Source organism: Pongo pygmaeus, chromosome 14 (assembly GCF_028885625.2).
Source record: "Pongo pygmaeus isolate AG05252 chromosome 14, NHGRI_mPonPyg2-v2.0_pri, whole genome shotgun sequence".
In the NCBI taxonomy this organism is placed as follows: domain Eukaryota; kingdom Metazoa; phylum Chordata; class Mammalia; order Primates; family Hominidae; genus Pongo; species Pongo pygmaeus.
In genome coordinates this window covers 82,167,197-82,183,640 of record NC_072387.2, presented here as the reverse complement: position 1 = coordinate 82,183,640, position 16,444 = coordinate 82,167,197, and the positions used below count along the sequence as shown (strand labels likewise).

Here is a 16,444-nt window from a genome sequence, read left to right as displayed (position 1 = left end):
TTTAAAATATTTGAGAAGATGCTGAGAGAGTTATCTGCAGAGCCATATACTTCAAGAATTATCTAACTGAAAAGACAAAGTAATTATTATTAAATTTTTCCATAGAAGAACTTAAAACATTATATAGATATCTGGTAAGATATGAACAAAAGAAGTTTGTCTGTTTGCTTAAGCACTAATGAGGACATACACTTTTAAAATGATGAATGGAACCTCTGTACACTAGTTAAATTCACCATTGTAATACATTACATATACTCAACTAACCTTTGTAAATAGATTCAAGATTCAAAGTTGTTTAATATCACTCTAAGATTCTACACAAATTTCAAGTTTGTATCATTAAAGTTTCTTCTTGAGTACTTTTGGAAGATAAATTGTGGTCAAGATGGTTTTTATTGATTCGGCAGGAAAATAAAATCACTAAAGCAATACTAATTGTTGCACTTAAAAGCATCTTTTCAATCTCTTTTTCTTAACTGCCTACCCCCTTTGAAACAATTGTAAAGCTATTTCAATTTCCAGATTCTGTACTGCATCAAGAGCATCATGAATGCCTCTATTATCTTTTGTAGAGCACCACTCAGAATAGCTCTTTCTGTGTTTACAGTAACAAGACCACCTTAAATAAAGGCAGTTTTACTTTATGGAAAAACTTAATCAGCTGAATTTATCTCCCTTTACCTTATTATCTCATAACCTAATTAGGAAACATAAGCTAGCCATCTTATGCAGAAATTTAGACCGAAAAGAACAGCATGTAGACCCTCTACGTCTGTATTACGTCATTTAAGAAAACTGGTTAAATGCTATGGAGATAAACACTTAAGAATATATATTTTGTATTAGTATCTTCTAATGATAAATAATCCCATAATATTATCAGATGACTTTTATATAATGGTGATTTTCCTTAAACTGTCAACATAACGGATTAAAACATTTTCTTCAAGTATTCTACATAGGCATAAGGTACCAAAATAACTCATTTACGTCTATAATTTATAATGTACTTTTTGCATATATTATCTCATTTAGACCTCACGGGCTACCCTAAGAAGTATTATTAGTTAGTTATTATTATTTTTTGAGACAGGATCTCACTCCATTTGCCCAGGCTGGAGTGCAAATGGCATGATCTTGGCTCAGTGCAGCCTTGACCTCCCAGGCTCAGGTGATCCTCCCACCTCAGCCTCCTTAATAGGACTACAGGCCTGTGCCACCATGCCTGGCTAATTTTTTTGTATTTTCACTAGAGATGGGGTTCCGCCATGTTGCCCAGGCTGGTCTCGAACTCCTAGACTCAAGCAATCCATCTGCCTCAGTCTCCCAAAGTGTTGGTATTACAGGTGTTAGCCACCACACCTAGCCTACTAGCTCATTTTATAAAAGAAGAAATTAAACTTCAGGGATATTAAGTGACTTATCTGCTGAGCTAGTAAGTGGTAGAACCAGGATCAAGTTCAGTCTTTTGATCCAAATCTCTTTCATAATATACTCCCACTCACAGAATGTCTTATTTCCAAATGCATAAGAGGGTCCATAATATTTCTGTCACATAATACCTACTAAGCAAGAAGTTATTTATATAATACACCTCAGCACTGTAGTACCTTTCACTCATTTCCCACAGCTCCAAAGTGGAATTTTAAGTAATTAGAAAATACAGAAAAGACAAAAAAGCTGAATTCACAAACTGGACCAAAGCATACGTACATATTATAATTTCAACTACAGTATGTTTGATGTATCGAAATATCCAAGTTCTCTCTTCGTTTATAATTGCCCTTTTCTTAAGTCTTTATATCTTCTACTCTCTTTCTTTTCTCTCAATGCTTTAACTTCAAGAACTAGTGGAATGACTGCAGGTCAGATACCAAGATTGGACAGAGTAAGTTCCATGTGCCTTTTCCATATTAAAGAAGAGAAAAGAAAAAGTATCCTTTTAATATCCTCCAATGTATAGACAACAAATTAAAGGCAAAATATATTTCACTAATCATCATTTCAGTTTCTTTAGAAAATGTTTGGGGCCGGGCATGGTGGCTCATGCCTGTAATCCCAGCACTTTGGGAGGCCGAGGCAGGCAGACTACCTGAGGTCAGGAGTTTGAGACCAGCCTGGCCAACAGATGGTGAAACCCCATCTGTACTAAAAATATGAAAATTAGCCGGGCGTGGTGGCGCACACCTGTAATCCCAGCTACTCCAAAGACTGAGACAGGAGAATCGCTTGGACCTGGGAGGTGGAGGTTACAGTGAGCTGAGATCACACCACTGCACTCCAGTCTGGGTGACTGAGCAAGACTCCGTCAAAAAAAAAAAAAAAAGTTTATTGGGGGAGAGATAAGGAGACCAAATATAAATATGCAAGTGTAAGTACTTCATCCATTTCAACTCATTGTAACAGCACACTTTGATAAAATACCAGTAATTAACACAATTATACAACTCAGGCCAAAGCAAAAGATTAATTTACCTAAACACACACACACAACCCTAAATGTGTAAACGTATTATGAATTTCATGTTTTATAACAGGAAATATTAAAATTCTTTCTTTAGCCATTTTAAGTTCTAAGATTTCAAAAGAAGTAATTTACAATTTATTTTTTACTGTGTGGAAGATTAATATGATACAAGCTCTGACTACAGTTAAATCTGCCATAATGAAGAAACTATGATTCCCAAAGATTACATAAAATATAGAGTTGGATTACTGTGAGATTAAAATGATAAAGGCAAGCCTGTACACCTAGCTAGTTAGGTGTCCTGTGAAATTCAAATTCATCTGGGCTCAGGCTGCAATTTGGCACCACCTGGTGGCAATTGTCCACTCTAGCCTCAGTATATATCCAATCAATTCTGAGCCCTGTGGCTGGCTGGGGCATCCACAGGGCAGCCCCAATTCCAGGAATCCCCTGGTTAGGTAGTGTCCATTTTGATGTGGATAGGGGGCCAGAAGAACACTGGAGACAAGGAAACAAGGACATCTGCTTTCAGTTTTCCTACTTCCAGAAACGGCTCTGTTGGTTGTTTCCCCACACAGCCTTACCAACCTACCCCTACCAACCACATTCACGTTACAATGGGATAAACTTTAAAGATTTTTTTTTAAGAACAGCAAAAACCTAAAAAATGAGGAAATTTTCAAGATGATTACATACCAAAGTTTATATAGCTATGTGGATTGCTTAGGAATAACCATAGGAAGTTCCCATATATTTTAAAGTTATTATATCAGTCAACAACAGCCTATTAAATCCACAACAGAATTGAACCACAGAACCAACAGTACTTATTTGTAAAATAGTAATAATACTATCTATACCACAGGCCTCTCTAATTCCCATCTTTCTCTTGAGGTTCAGATTCTTCTACAGTCAACTCTTTTATTTGTATATCCCACAGACACTTCAAGTGAAACAACTAAATGTATCATGTTTTCCTATTAAAGCTTTGTATTTTTTAATGTTTTAAAAACTATATCACTATCTATGCAGCTGTTTAATTCAGAAACCTCGCTGACATCCTTAATGAGTTCTCATCCAACCAATCCAATCTAGTCACTGAGTCCTGTCGGCTCTGTCTCCTAAATACTTTTCCAACTTGACCCATTTCTCTCATCTTTACTGCTACTAATCCAGTTCCATTATCACCTCTCATCTGGATAATGGAAATAACCTCTAAAAGTAGACCCTCTCTGTCTAACAGGCTTATGCCATTCCAATCTATTCTCTACATTACAGTGATCTTTTGATATAAAATCAGATCAATTCATGCCTCTTCTTAAAATCTTTCAATTGTTCCCTATAGGTCTTACATAATGGTCCAAATGCATTCTTTGGGCCCATTTCCTGCTTCTGTTTCATCTCTTTTAACTCCCTGCCTCTCAGTCTATCCTTCAGCCATACCAAATTAGTTTGTTCAAAAAGCTTCATTTTGTCCTTTTTGTCCTACTTTCAGGCTTTTATATATGCTATATATTCATTCCCCCAATTCCCTTTCCTTCCTTAGTTCATAGTGTTAATGCAAACTAAATATGGCCTTAAGGACTCCGTACTTCTGTATTTGAGTCCTTATTGACAAACTGCAACTTAATAGGCAGACAAGATAGAAAACCTAACTTGGGGGTATGTGCCTGTAACAACAGCTGAGTCTTGGCCAACCCCAGCAGCCATACTTCAACCATTCATACACTGCTGAGTGTTCAAATAAGTTTAACAGCAACCTATAACAAATCTAGCTGTTTCTGTATCTCACTTCTGATTTCTGTATGCCACTTTACTTTTTTTGTCTATAAATTTGTTCTGACCATGAGGGACCCCTGGAGTCTCTCTGAATCTGCTGTGATTCTGGAAGCTGCCTGATTTGCGAATTGTTCATTGCTCAATTAAACTTTAAATTTAATGTGTCTGAAGTTTTACTTTTAATAGTAGTTTTAGTCAAAAGGGGCAGTTCTTCATTTATGAAGTCTTCCCCAATTCCTCCCAAGGCTAGGTTAGATACACAGATGGTCTCATCTTTTATCCTATCATTTTGTCCATCATCATCATACTTAGGATAATTGTTTCTCTATTTGTCTTTACCCTCCATTAGACTACCAGCTTTGTGAAGACAAAGGTCACCACTATCTATGATGTCTAGCATTTAGCTGGCATATGGTAGGTTTCAATAAATATTTGCTAAATACATTAATTTATTGCTCTGAAAATTACATGAGGGTGCAAATGTAAAACTTTCCAACATAAAGCTTAGCATTTAATAGGTGTATACCTCTTCTTTCAGTCTGCATTTTGAAGTTTAAGAGCAAGTAATCACAAGGTACAGGATCCTCCTTTCTAATGTAGGGCTGGGACGAAGTAAAATTTTGCCAAAGATAGAGAATGTCTTTGGAATTCTCTCTCCAATCTCTTAATAACTCTGCTGCCCTAAGCATGTGCATTCATAAAACTGTTATACTTTTGTTATGAACATGAAGGGACAACTAAGTGCAAAAGCAAATGAATCTTAAAATCATAAGGTTATGTGAAGAAGCCACAAAAATATATATGTATACAGCATAATTCCATTTATATGACACTAATATAATATGAAAAACTAAACTATATTGTGCAGAGATGTTTATTTACTGGAAACAGATAATAAAAGTCTAAGGAGAAGCAAGGAAGTTATTAGCATAACAGAATAGCAGTTATGGAAGAAAGGAGTTAAGCAGAAAGAGTCTCAAGGACATTTCTGTAGTGCTGCATTATTCTACTTCTTTATAATTATTTATTTAATGAACACTAGGAAATTTTCTCTGAACATCTATTATTTTATACACATACATGCAAACATATATGGTCAAAAAAGAGAACAATCATAACATAGTAACTAAAATAAAAAATAATGCTATTTAAAGAGTGGTCCAATATTTCTTTGAGCTACTTGGAACAAAATTTTCTCAGGATTCAACATATGAAGGCTAGCTTAGGACTTCAAAAGCATTATTCACATAAAAGATTATGGTGCTCCTACTAGTAATTCGATACTCAAATATTAAAATATAAACTAAGTGTAAACAAATGCAGAGGTGTTTTTATTTTTCCCAAGATAAAAAGTTATTTTAAAAATTAATATGTCAAAACATATTTTAAGAATATGTATAATTTCTTCGGGCATGCATATGTATTTGCTGGTGCCCAAAGCATATTTTTAGTTTGTCTACTGCTAAGATGGTACTGAATGATCACTTAGAATTTTTATATTTTGAAATTCTTTGCCATTTTCATTGAAAATATAATCCTAGATTATAAATATGACATAATTATTTTAAAGCTCAAATAAGAGAACAAGAAAAAAGAGGCAGAAGAGTATAATCACAAAGTATCTGTTGAATGCACAAATGAGTGATTTCTTTTGTGTTCAGTGTTTGAAGTGCATATTAATTTCCTTTGGCGTATACTTTTAATGCAGACTTTCAAAAAAGATCAAACAGGTAGATAAAGATCTATGCAAGCCAAATTTATGAGGAAAATAATAATCTTATTTTCATGAAAGTAACTTTATGACTTTCTACTGAGTCATATTTAGCAAAAATCCTAAAAAAGTTCTGTCATAAATTGTATATCTACTCTCTTATCACCACAAATATTTTTACCCAAGAACAAAGAAACCCGAGAACAAAATCATACCCCTCAGAGGCATTAGCATAAAAATTTCTACCAACCTGCTATATTAAATAACAATTTAACAGTAATTTAAAAATATTTTTGTTAATTTACTACCAAAGGATAATTCTACATATATAGTTTTTATAGTAGTGGCCAACTTATAAATACAGCAACTTATAAATAAGCAACTGTAATACAGCAGCTTTTTTTTCCTGGAATTGAGGGGTGGACATACCAAATTTTCTGCTACTATATTCCTAGTAGAAATGACATGCTACAATGCTATTATAGATTAAGTCTGATTTAAAGCCTTGCTGACAACAATCAAAATATCATATAAGCAAATCAGTGCTGATAAACTAGTACCACAAGTCAATTTCAAAATAATTTTCTCATTAAAATATAAACTTTCAAAAACCACACTGACTATAATAATGGTATAAAAATATCTGCCATTGAAATAAATAGTATTTATTTTCCCTGAATTCTGCCAATCACTAACTAGGTGAGCCTAATATTTACTGATCTAAAAGTAACTGCATGAATAAAAATGATATTTTTTTTTGAGATGGTGTCTCGCACTTTCACCAAGTGCTGGAGTGCAGTGGCGTGATCTCGGCTCACTGCAAGCTCTGCCTCCCTGGTTCATGCCATTCTCCTGCCTCAGCCTCCCGAGTAGCTGGGATTACAGGTGCCCGCCACCATGCCCGGCTAATTTTTTGTATTTTTAGTAGAAATGGGGTTTCACCATGTTAGCTGGGATAGTCTCGATCTCCTGACCTCGTGATTCACCCACCTCGGCCTCCCAAAGTGCTGGGATTATAGGCGTGAGCCACCGCGCCCAGCCAAAAATGATATTTCTTCAGGATTACCTAATACGACATCTTTCAGAGCCAGCAGCTAAATGAGGCATATGTATATTTCAAATTACTATTCTAGTTTTAACAAGTTTCCAGGAGAAACTGTTGGTATAATACAGGAAGAACTGATATCTCAGTACTCTTTACTTTTTATCTGTCCTCAATCTGAACTGAAGCAAATGCAAAAACAGAAGTCACTAGGGTAAAAAAAAGACATAACAGGAATAACAGAGCAAAAAGGTTAAAGTCTAGTAAATCTTGTTCTAAGACTTTAGAACTTTCACGTTCTCATTATATTTAGATTTCGATTTATGACAAGTTTTCTCTAATGTATTCAAAAAGACATTATATAATAAATAGCATTTAATTTCAATAAAGCTTCTAAAACCTCCAAAGATAAATAAAATACCATACAAGCATTTTTTATTTTTTACCTGTTTTCTCGTTCATACATTTCCCTAGAGGCATTTCGAAGTTGATCAATTTCTTGGTTGGTTTTCAACCTGATTTGTTCTAGTTCATCATGTAGTTTATTTTCATATTCTGTTTTATAATGGTCTCTGCAAGGAGTGAAAAGGAACAACCATAAATTTTCTTTTGAAACAAATAGGCTTTTGCCCTCTACATAAGATTTTAATACCTTTCATCAAGTATGCTCTATAAACTGTGTTACCTGAAAAACTTAACTATTAATAGTATAAAGTTTTATAATTCCTAAAAATACTGTTCCTAACTAGTATGATCTAAGATTTCAACTTGTTAAACATCATTTTCCAAAAGACTTAATTATTATATAAAATCTTAGTAATTCATGTGGGATAATTATTCATCTTCCAAAACACTTTTCTAGTAGTTTTAATGCATATGGTTGAGGCTTCAAAATTGAGAATGTCCTTCATTTAAAAATAATAATCTGGTAGGATGATGTTGAGAGATGAATAATATTAACAAAAACATAAAAATGAAATGACTCTGAGTCTACGAATCCTTTGCTTCCAAGCATGACAATGACAGCCACACCATGATCTTTTAGCCAAGTCAAAGTATTATATAGGGTATGAAAAACTACTACAGGCTAGGAAAAATTATGAATGTGTGAACTCCTTAAGAGTAAAATTTACCTTTACCTTTACCTTTAAGGTAAAATTTGTTTTGTTTTAGTATTTTTTTCTTTTTCTCTTAAAGAGATAATGCCTTGCTCTCTCACCCAGGATGAAGTACAGTGGCACAATCATGTAACCCCGAACTCCTGGGCTCAAGCCATCTTCCTGCCCCAGCCTCCTGAATAGGCAGGACTACATGTGCTTGACATTGTGCCTTGCTAATTTAAAAACTTTTTTAAAATAGAGACAGGGTTTTCGATGTTGCCCAGGCTGGTCTCAAACTTCTGGCCTCAAGCAATCCTCCTGCCTTGGCCTCCCAAAGTGCTGGGATTACAGGTGTGAGCCACTGCACCCAGCATGTTTGTTTTGGTATGTTGATAAGAATAATTCAAGGGTTATAAAAGCTATTGATATTAAGGTACTTTAGTAACTTCTACATATCTAGTAGAAGAAAGAAGGCAGGACCAAAACATAGGGAGTCTGATTTAAGGACATATAAGTTAAAACACAATGCGATACCATCTCCTCATAATTCTTTTACATTTCACACAGAAAATCGTTAGCATACTGAGATTTTCTTCCAAAATACACTTCTATAGAGATACTTTCATACTTTCTTTAAAAAAATACTTCTACAGAGATATTAGTCATAGGAATTTAAAAAATTAAGTCACAAATGAAAAAACAGTCATAGCATATATCTATCTATCTAAAAGAAATAGGCTTTTGGTATTGCTGAAAAAAACCACAGTGTCTTTTAAAAAATCAACTAGAAAGGAATATTGTATAAGAAAATAAAATTGATAGATAAAACTCCCATCTCCCTGGGACAGAGCACCTGGGGAAAGGGGTGCCTGTGGGTGCAGCTTCAGCAGATTTAAACGTCCCTGCCTAACAGCTCTGAAGAGAGCAGCAGGTCTCCCAGCACAGCGTTTGAACTCTGTTAAGGGTCAGACTGCCTCCTCAAGTGGGTCCCTGACCCCTGTGTATCCTGACTGGGAGACACCTCCCAGTAGGGGCCGACAGACACCTCATACAGGAGAGCTTTGGCTGGCATCTGGCAGGTGCCCCTCTGGGAAGAAGCTTCCAGAGGAAAGATCAGGGAGCAATCTTTGCTGTTCTGCAGCCTCCGTTGGTGATACCCAGGCAAATAGGGTTGGTAGTGGACCTCCAGCAAACTCCAGCAGGCCGGCAGCAAAGGGGCCTGTCAGATGGAAAATTAACAAACACAAAGGAATAGCACGTCCACTCAAAGACCCCATCCGAAGGTCACCAACATCAAAGACCAAAGGTAGATAAATCCACAAAGATGGGGAGATACCAGTGCAAAAAGGCTGAAAGTTCCAAAACCCAGAACACCTCTTTTCCTCCAAAGGATCACAACTCCTCGCCAACGAGAGAACAAAACTGGATGGTAAATGAGTTTCACGAATTGACAGAAGTAGGCTTCAGAAGGTGGGTAATAACAAACTCCTCCAAGCTAAAGGAGCATGTTCTAACCCAATGCAAGGAAGCTAAGAACCTTGAAAAAAGGTTAGACAAATTGCTAACTAGAATAACCAATGTAGAGAAGAATATAAATAACCTGATGGAGCTGAAAAACACAGCATGAGAACTTCATGAAGCATACACAAGTTTCAAAAGCCAAATCGATCAAGTGGAAGAAAGGATATCAGTGACTGAAGATCAACTTAATGAAACAAGGAGAGAAGACAAGATTAGAGACAAAAGAATAAAAAGGAATGAATAAAGCCTCCAAGAAATATGGGACTACGTGAAAAGACAAAAACTACGTTTGACTGGTGTACCTGAAAGTGATGGGGAGAATGGAACCAAGTTGGAAAACACTTCAGGATATTACCCAGGAGAACTTCCCCAACCAAGACAGGCCAACATTCAAATCTAGGAAATACAGAGAACACGACAAAGGTACTTGTTGAGAAGAGCAACACTAAGACACATAATCGTCAGATTCACCAAGGTTGAAATGAAGGAAAAAATGTTAAGGGCAGCCAGAGAGAAAGGTCAGGTTACGCACAAAGGGAAGGAAGCCCATCAGACTAACAGCGGATCTCTCGGCAGAAACCCCACAAGCCAGAAAGAGTGGGGGCCAATATTCAACATTCTTAAAGAAAAGAATTTTCAACCCAGAATTTCATATCCAGCCAAACTAAGCTTTGTAAACGAAGGAGAAATAAAATCCTTTACAGACAAGCAAATCCTGAGAGATTTTGTCACCAATAGGCCTGCCCTAAAAGAGCTCCTGAAGGAAGCACTAAACACGGAAAGGAACAACTGGTACCAGCCACTGCAAAAGCATAACCAAATTGTAAAGACCATCGACACTATGAAGAAACTGCATCAACTAACGGGCAATACAACCAGCTAGCATCATAATGACAGGATCAGATTCACACATAACAATATTAACCTTAAATGTAAACAGGCTAAATGCCCCAATTAAAAGACAGACTGGCAAACTGGATGAAGAGTCAAGACCCATGAGTGTGCTGTATTCAGGAGACACATCTCATTTGCAAAGACACATATAGGCTCAAAATAAAGGGATGGAGGAATATTTACCAACCAAATGGAAAGCAAAAAAAAAAAAAGGAATTGCAATTCTAATCTCTGATAAAACAGACTTTAAACCAACAAAGATCAAAAAAGAATAAAGGGCATTACATAATAGTAAAGGGATCAATGCAGCAGGAAGAGCTAACTATCCTAAATATATATGCACCCATTACAGGAGCATCCAGATTCATAAAGGAAGTTCTTAGAGACCCACAAACAGACTTCGACTCTCATACAATAATGGTGGGAGACTTTAACACCCCACTGTCAATATCAGATAGATCAATGAGACAGAAAATTAACAAGGATATTCAGGACTTGAACTCAGATCTGGACCAAGCAGACCTAATAGACATCACAGAACTCTCCACCCAAATCAACAGCACCTCATCACACTCACTCTAAAACTGACCACATAATAGGAAGTAAAACACTCCTCAGCAAATGCAAAAGAACAGAAATCATAACAAACTGTCTCTCAGAACACAGTGCAATCAAACTAGAACTCAGGATTAATAAACTCACTCAAAAGCATACAACTACATGGAAACTGAACAACCTGCTCCTGAATGACTACTGGGTAAACAACGAAATGAAGGCAGAAATAAAGATGTTCTTTGAAACCAATAAGAATGAAGACACAACGTACCAGAATCTCTGGGCCACATTTAAAGCAGTATGTAGAGGGAAATTTATAGCACTAAATGCCCACAAGAGGAGTCAGGAAAGATCTAAAATTGACTCCCTAACATCAAAATTAAAAGAACTAGAGAAGCAACAGCAAACAAATTCAAAATCTAGCAGAAGACAAGAAATAATTAAGATCAGAGCAGAACTGAAGGAGATAGAAACATGAAAAACCCTTCAAAAAAATCAATGAATCCAGGAGCTGTTTTTTTTGTAAAGATCAACAAAATAGATAGACCGCTAGCAAGACTAATAAAGAAGAAGAGAGAGAAGAACCAAACAGACACAATAAAAAATGATAAAGGGGAGATCACCAATGATCCCACAGAAATAAAAACTACCATCAGAGAATACTATAAACACCTCTATGCAAATAAGCTAGAAAATCTAAAAGAAATGGATAAATTCCTGGACATACACCCTCCCAAGTCTAAACCAGGAAGAAGTCAAATCCCTGAATAAACCAATAACAAGTTCTGAAATTGAGGCAGTAATAGCCTACCAACCAAAAAAAAATCCAGGATGAGATGGATTCCCAGGTGAATTCTACCAGAGGTACAAAGAGGAGCTGGTACCATTCCTTCTGAAACTATTCCAAACAACAGAAAAAGAGGTCCTCCCTAACTCATTTTATGAGGCCAGCATCATCCTAATACCAAAACCTGGCAGAGACACAATAAAAAAACAAAATTTCAGGCCAATATCCCTGATGAACATTGATGCAAAAATCCTCAATCAAATACTGGCAAACCAAATCCAGCAGCACATCAAAAAGATTATCCACCATGATCAAGTTGGCTTCATACCTGGGAGGCAAGGCTGGTTCAACATATACAAATCAATAAACATAATCCATCACATAAACAGAACCAATCACAAAAACCACATGATTATCTCAATAGATGAAGAAAAGGCCTTCGACAAAATTCAACACCCCTTCATGCTAAAAACTCTCAATAAACTGGGTACTGATGGAACGTATCTCAAAATAATAAGAGCTAGTTATGACAAACCCACAGCCAATATCATACTAAATGGGCAAAAACTGGAAGCATTCCCTTTGAAAACTGGTACAAGACAAGGATGCCTTCTCTCACCCCTCCTATTCAACATGGTATTGGAAGTTCTGGCCAGGGCAATCAGGAAAGAGAAAGAAATAAAGAGTATTCAATTAGGAAGAGAGAAAGTCAAATTGTCTCAGTTTGTGGATGACATGATTGTATATTTAGAAAACCCCATCGTCTCAGCCCAAAATCTCCTTAAACCAGGAAGGAGATTAAACTTAAACTTCAGCCAAGTCTCAGGATACAAAATTAATGTGCAAAAATCACAAGCATTCCTACACACCAATAACAGACAAACAGCCAAATCATAAGTGAACTCCCACTCACAACTGCTACTAAGAGAATAAAATACCTAGGAATACAACTTACAAGGGATGTGAAGGACCTCTTCAAGAAGAACTACAAACCACTGCTCAAAGAAATAAAAGAGGACATAAACAAATGGAAAAACATTCCATACTCATGGATAGGAAGAATCAAGATCGTGAAAATGGCCATACTGCCCAAAGTAATTTATACATTCAATGCTATCCCCATCAAGCTACCACTGACTTTCTTCACAGAATTGGAAAAAACTACTTTAAACTTCATATGGAACCAAAAAAGAGCCCACATAGCCAAGACAATTGTGGGCAAGAAGAAGAAAGCTGGAGGCATCACGCTGCCTGACTTCAAACTATACTACAAGGCTACAGTAATAAAAACAGCATGGTACTGGTACCAAAACAGATACATAGACCAATGGAACAGAACAGAGGCCTCAGAAGTAAAACCACACATCTACAACCATCTGATCTTTGACAAACCTGACACAAACAAGCAATGGGGAAAAGATTCCCTATTTAATAAATGTTGTTTGGAAAACTAGCTAGCCATATGCAGAAAACTGAAACTGGACCCCTTCCTTATACCTTATACAAAAATCAACTCAAGATGAATCAAAGACTTAAATGTAAGACCTAGGATCATAAAAATCCTATAAGAAAACCTGGGCAATATCATTCAGGACGTAGGCATGGGCAAAGACTTCATGTCTAAAACACCAAAAGCAATGGCAACAAAAGCCAAAATTGACAAATGGAATCTAATTAAATTAAAGAGCTTCTGCACAGCAAAAGAAACTATCATTAGGGTGGACAGGCAAACTCCAGAACAGGAGAAAATTTTTGCAATCTATCCATCTGTCAAAGGGCTAATATCCAGAAACTACAAAGAACTTAAACAAATTTACAAGAAAAAACCAAACCCTATCAAAATGTGGGCAAAGGATATAGACACTTCTCAAAAGAAGACATTTATGCAGCCAACAGATATATGGACAAATGCTCATCATCACTGGTCATTAGAGAGATGCAAATCAAAACCACAATGAGATACCATCTCATGCCAGTTAGAATGGCAATCATTAAAAAGTCGGGAAACAACATGCTGGAGAGGATGTGGAGAAATAGGAATGCTTTTACAGTGTTGGTGGGAGTGTAAATTAGTTCAACCATTGTGGAAGACAGTGTGGAAATTCCTCAAGGATCTAGAACTAGAAATACCATTTGACCCAGCAATCCCATTACTGGGTATATATCCAAAGGATTATAAATCATTCTAACATAAAGACACATGCACACGTATGTTTACTGCAGCACTGTTCACAATAGCAAAGACTTGGAACTGACCCAAATGTCCTTCAATAACAGACTGGATAGAGAAAATGTGGCACATATACACCATGGAATACTATGCAGCCATTAAAAAGGATGAGTTCATGTCCTTTGCAGGGATATGGATGAAGCTGGAAACCATCATTCTCAGCAAACTATCACAAGAACAGAAAACCAAACACTGTATGTTCTCACTCAAAGCGGGAGGTGAACAACGAGAACACATGGACACAGGGAGGGGAACATCACACACCGGGGCCTGTCGGGGAGTGGGGGGCTAGGGGAGGGATAACATTAGGAGAAATATCTAATGTAGGTGACGGGTTGATGGGTGCAGCAAACCACCATGGCATGTGTATACCTATGTAACAAAACTGCAGGTTCTGCACATGTATCCCAGAATGTAAAGTATAATTTATAAAAAAAAAAAAAGCAAACATATCTCACTTCATTTTTTAAACCCTTCTGCATTATTTGCAACCCAAATTATCCTAATGGATACATCAGCTCATTACTATATTCAAGAAACGTACCTAAAACCAAATGACAAAGTTTTAACATAAAGGCACATGGGAAAATTACACCACTTAAATGTATGCAAACAGAAAGCAGAAATGTCAAAATCAAAAAAAAAATAAAATAAAATAAAATTAGGTATTATCTTAGTATTATCGTATAGAATAGACCTTTAAAAAAATCACTAAATCTTCCCCAAAGCCAAGAGTTCCCTCAAAGAAAATCTGTTAATTGATATCTATTTATGTGGGAAATAATGCAAATCTTGCCTGGATGCTACATATTTTTCATACATCTCTTCTCTAGCCTTTTTGGTTTCTTCCAGTTGAGCTTGAAGTCTTTCAAGGCGATCCTCTTCATGAGCACAGCGAACACTAAGCTCCATGTTTTGGCGATTGAGATATTCTTTATCCTTTTGCAGTAAAGTAACAGTCTGCTCTAAGGTGGCTACCTACATACATGTAGAAACAAAAAGTATCCAGAGTGATGCCATCTTACTTTTCAAGCTTGACTGTATTAATTTCTTTCCTTCATGTTTTCATTCACCACATGAAAATTTTCCTTTTAAAAAGGGCTAATTCTTAGCATGCAACTTTTTTAAAATCTAAAAATAGCTACTAAAAGTCTCTTTTTGGGGCTGGGCATGGTTGCTCACGCCTGTAATCCCAGCACTTTGGGAGGCCAAGGCAGGTGGATCATTCGAGGTCAGGAGTTTGAGACCAGCCTGGCCAACATGGTGAAACCCTGTCTCTACTAAAAATGTAAAAATTAGTAGGGCATGGTGGCACACGCCTGTAATCCCAGCCATTCAGGAGGCTGAGGCAGGAGAATCATTTGAACCTGGGAGGCGGAAGTTGCAGTGAGCCAAGATCGCACCACTGCACTATAGCCTATAGCCTGGTCAACAGCGAAAGACTCCCGTTTCAAAAAAAAAAAAAAAAATTTTCTCTTTTTGGGAGGAACTACATAACAAAAAAAATGTCTCTCCCTCAAATCTACTCCGGGCTATTTTTTTCACTAACACTATACTACATAAGTGACTCTATTTATAAGCTTACCTCTTTTGATAATTCACTTCGTTCTTTTGTTTGAATTATGTGAGAGGCTTCAAGTATTTCATGTTTTCTCCTAAGCTCAATTACTTCCTGTTCAAGTGCATCACGTTCACTGTTAAAATAAAATTCAAAGAGACATGTAAATTTTACATTCCCTTTTAGAGTGTACACTTTAAAAGGGTTGACTATGTATTAGGATGCTGAATAGAGACACTAGCAATGAGGCTTGAGTGTAATTCCACGAACTATATAAAGTATCTACTTTTCAGATTTAGAAGGGATTCTGTTTCAGACCTTGTTCAAATACATACATATCAATTTATTACCTTTAAGGAATATATAAACTACATAAGCCAGTACAGTAAATAAAAAAACTTACTAACATACACTTGGTATTTTTTCATTAGTCATCTTCAATCTTATCTTGAGGTTAAAACTTTTAAAGAATGTATACCTGGCTGTAGGCTTTCAGTTCAGTTAAGGTAAAAAAAATACAACTTATCATTTAGATTGCATACTAGATACGTAGGCAGGCATTCTTGTGACTATTTCATTCACAAATTGTTTATGATTACCCAGATTTTAATTTCCATTTTAAGACAAGTTCCCCCAAAAAGTTAAACCAAGAATTGGACTAAAACCTACAACAGACATTTTTTAAAATGAGCAGAGAAATAGATTTACTAACTCTTAACTACTTCCCTGCAGTCAGAAGCAGTGCCTTTGCACTTTATTTCACTGACCCACCTGGTATTTCCGAAGAGAGCGCTGTG

The 16,444-nt window shown here is 36.3% G+C and overlaps 1 protein-coding gene across 8 annotated transcripts in view; it reads right to left on the bottom strand.

The window, feature by feature from the left end:
* The window catches only part of PIBF1 (progesterone immunomodulatory binding factor 1), a 233,896-nt gene that overhangs the window by 172,505 nt on the left and 44,947 nt on the right, over positions 1–16,444 (bottom strand). For all 8 annotated transcript variants that reach the window (XM_054446984.2, XM_054446978.2, XM_054446979.2 and 5 more), the window contains exons 7-9: positions 15,675–15,783; positions 14,886–15,067; positions 7,449–7,574 (exon numbers count right to left, since the gene is read on the bottom strand). In XM_054446984.2, coding sequence (XP_054302959.1) covers positions 7,449–7,574; positions 14,886–15,067; positions 15,675–15,783 — 417 coding nt within the window. The remainder of the gene's footprint in view (positions 1–7,448; positions 7,575–14,885; positions 15,068–15,674; positions 15,784–16,444) is intronic.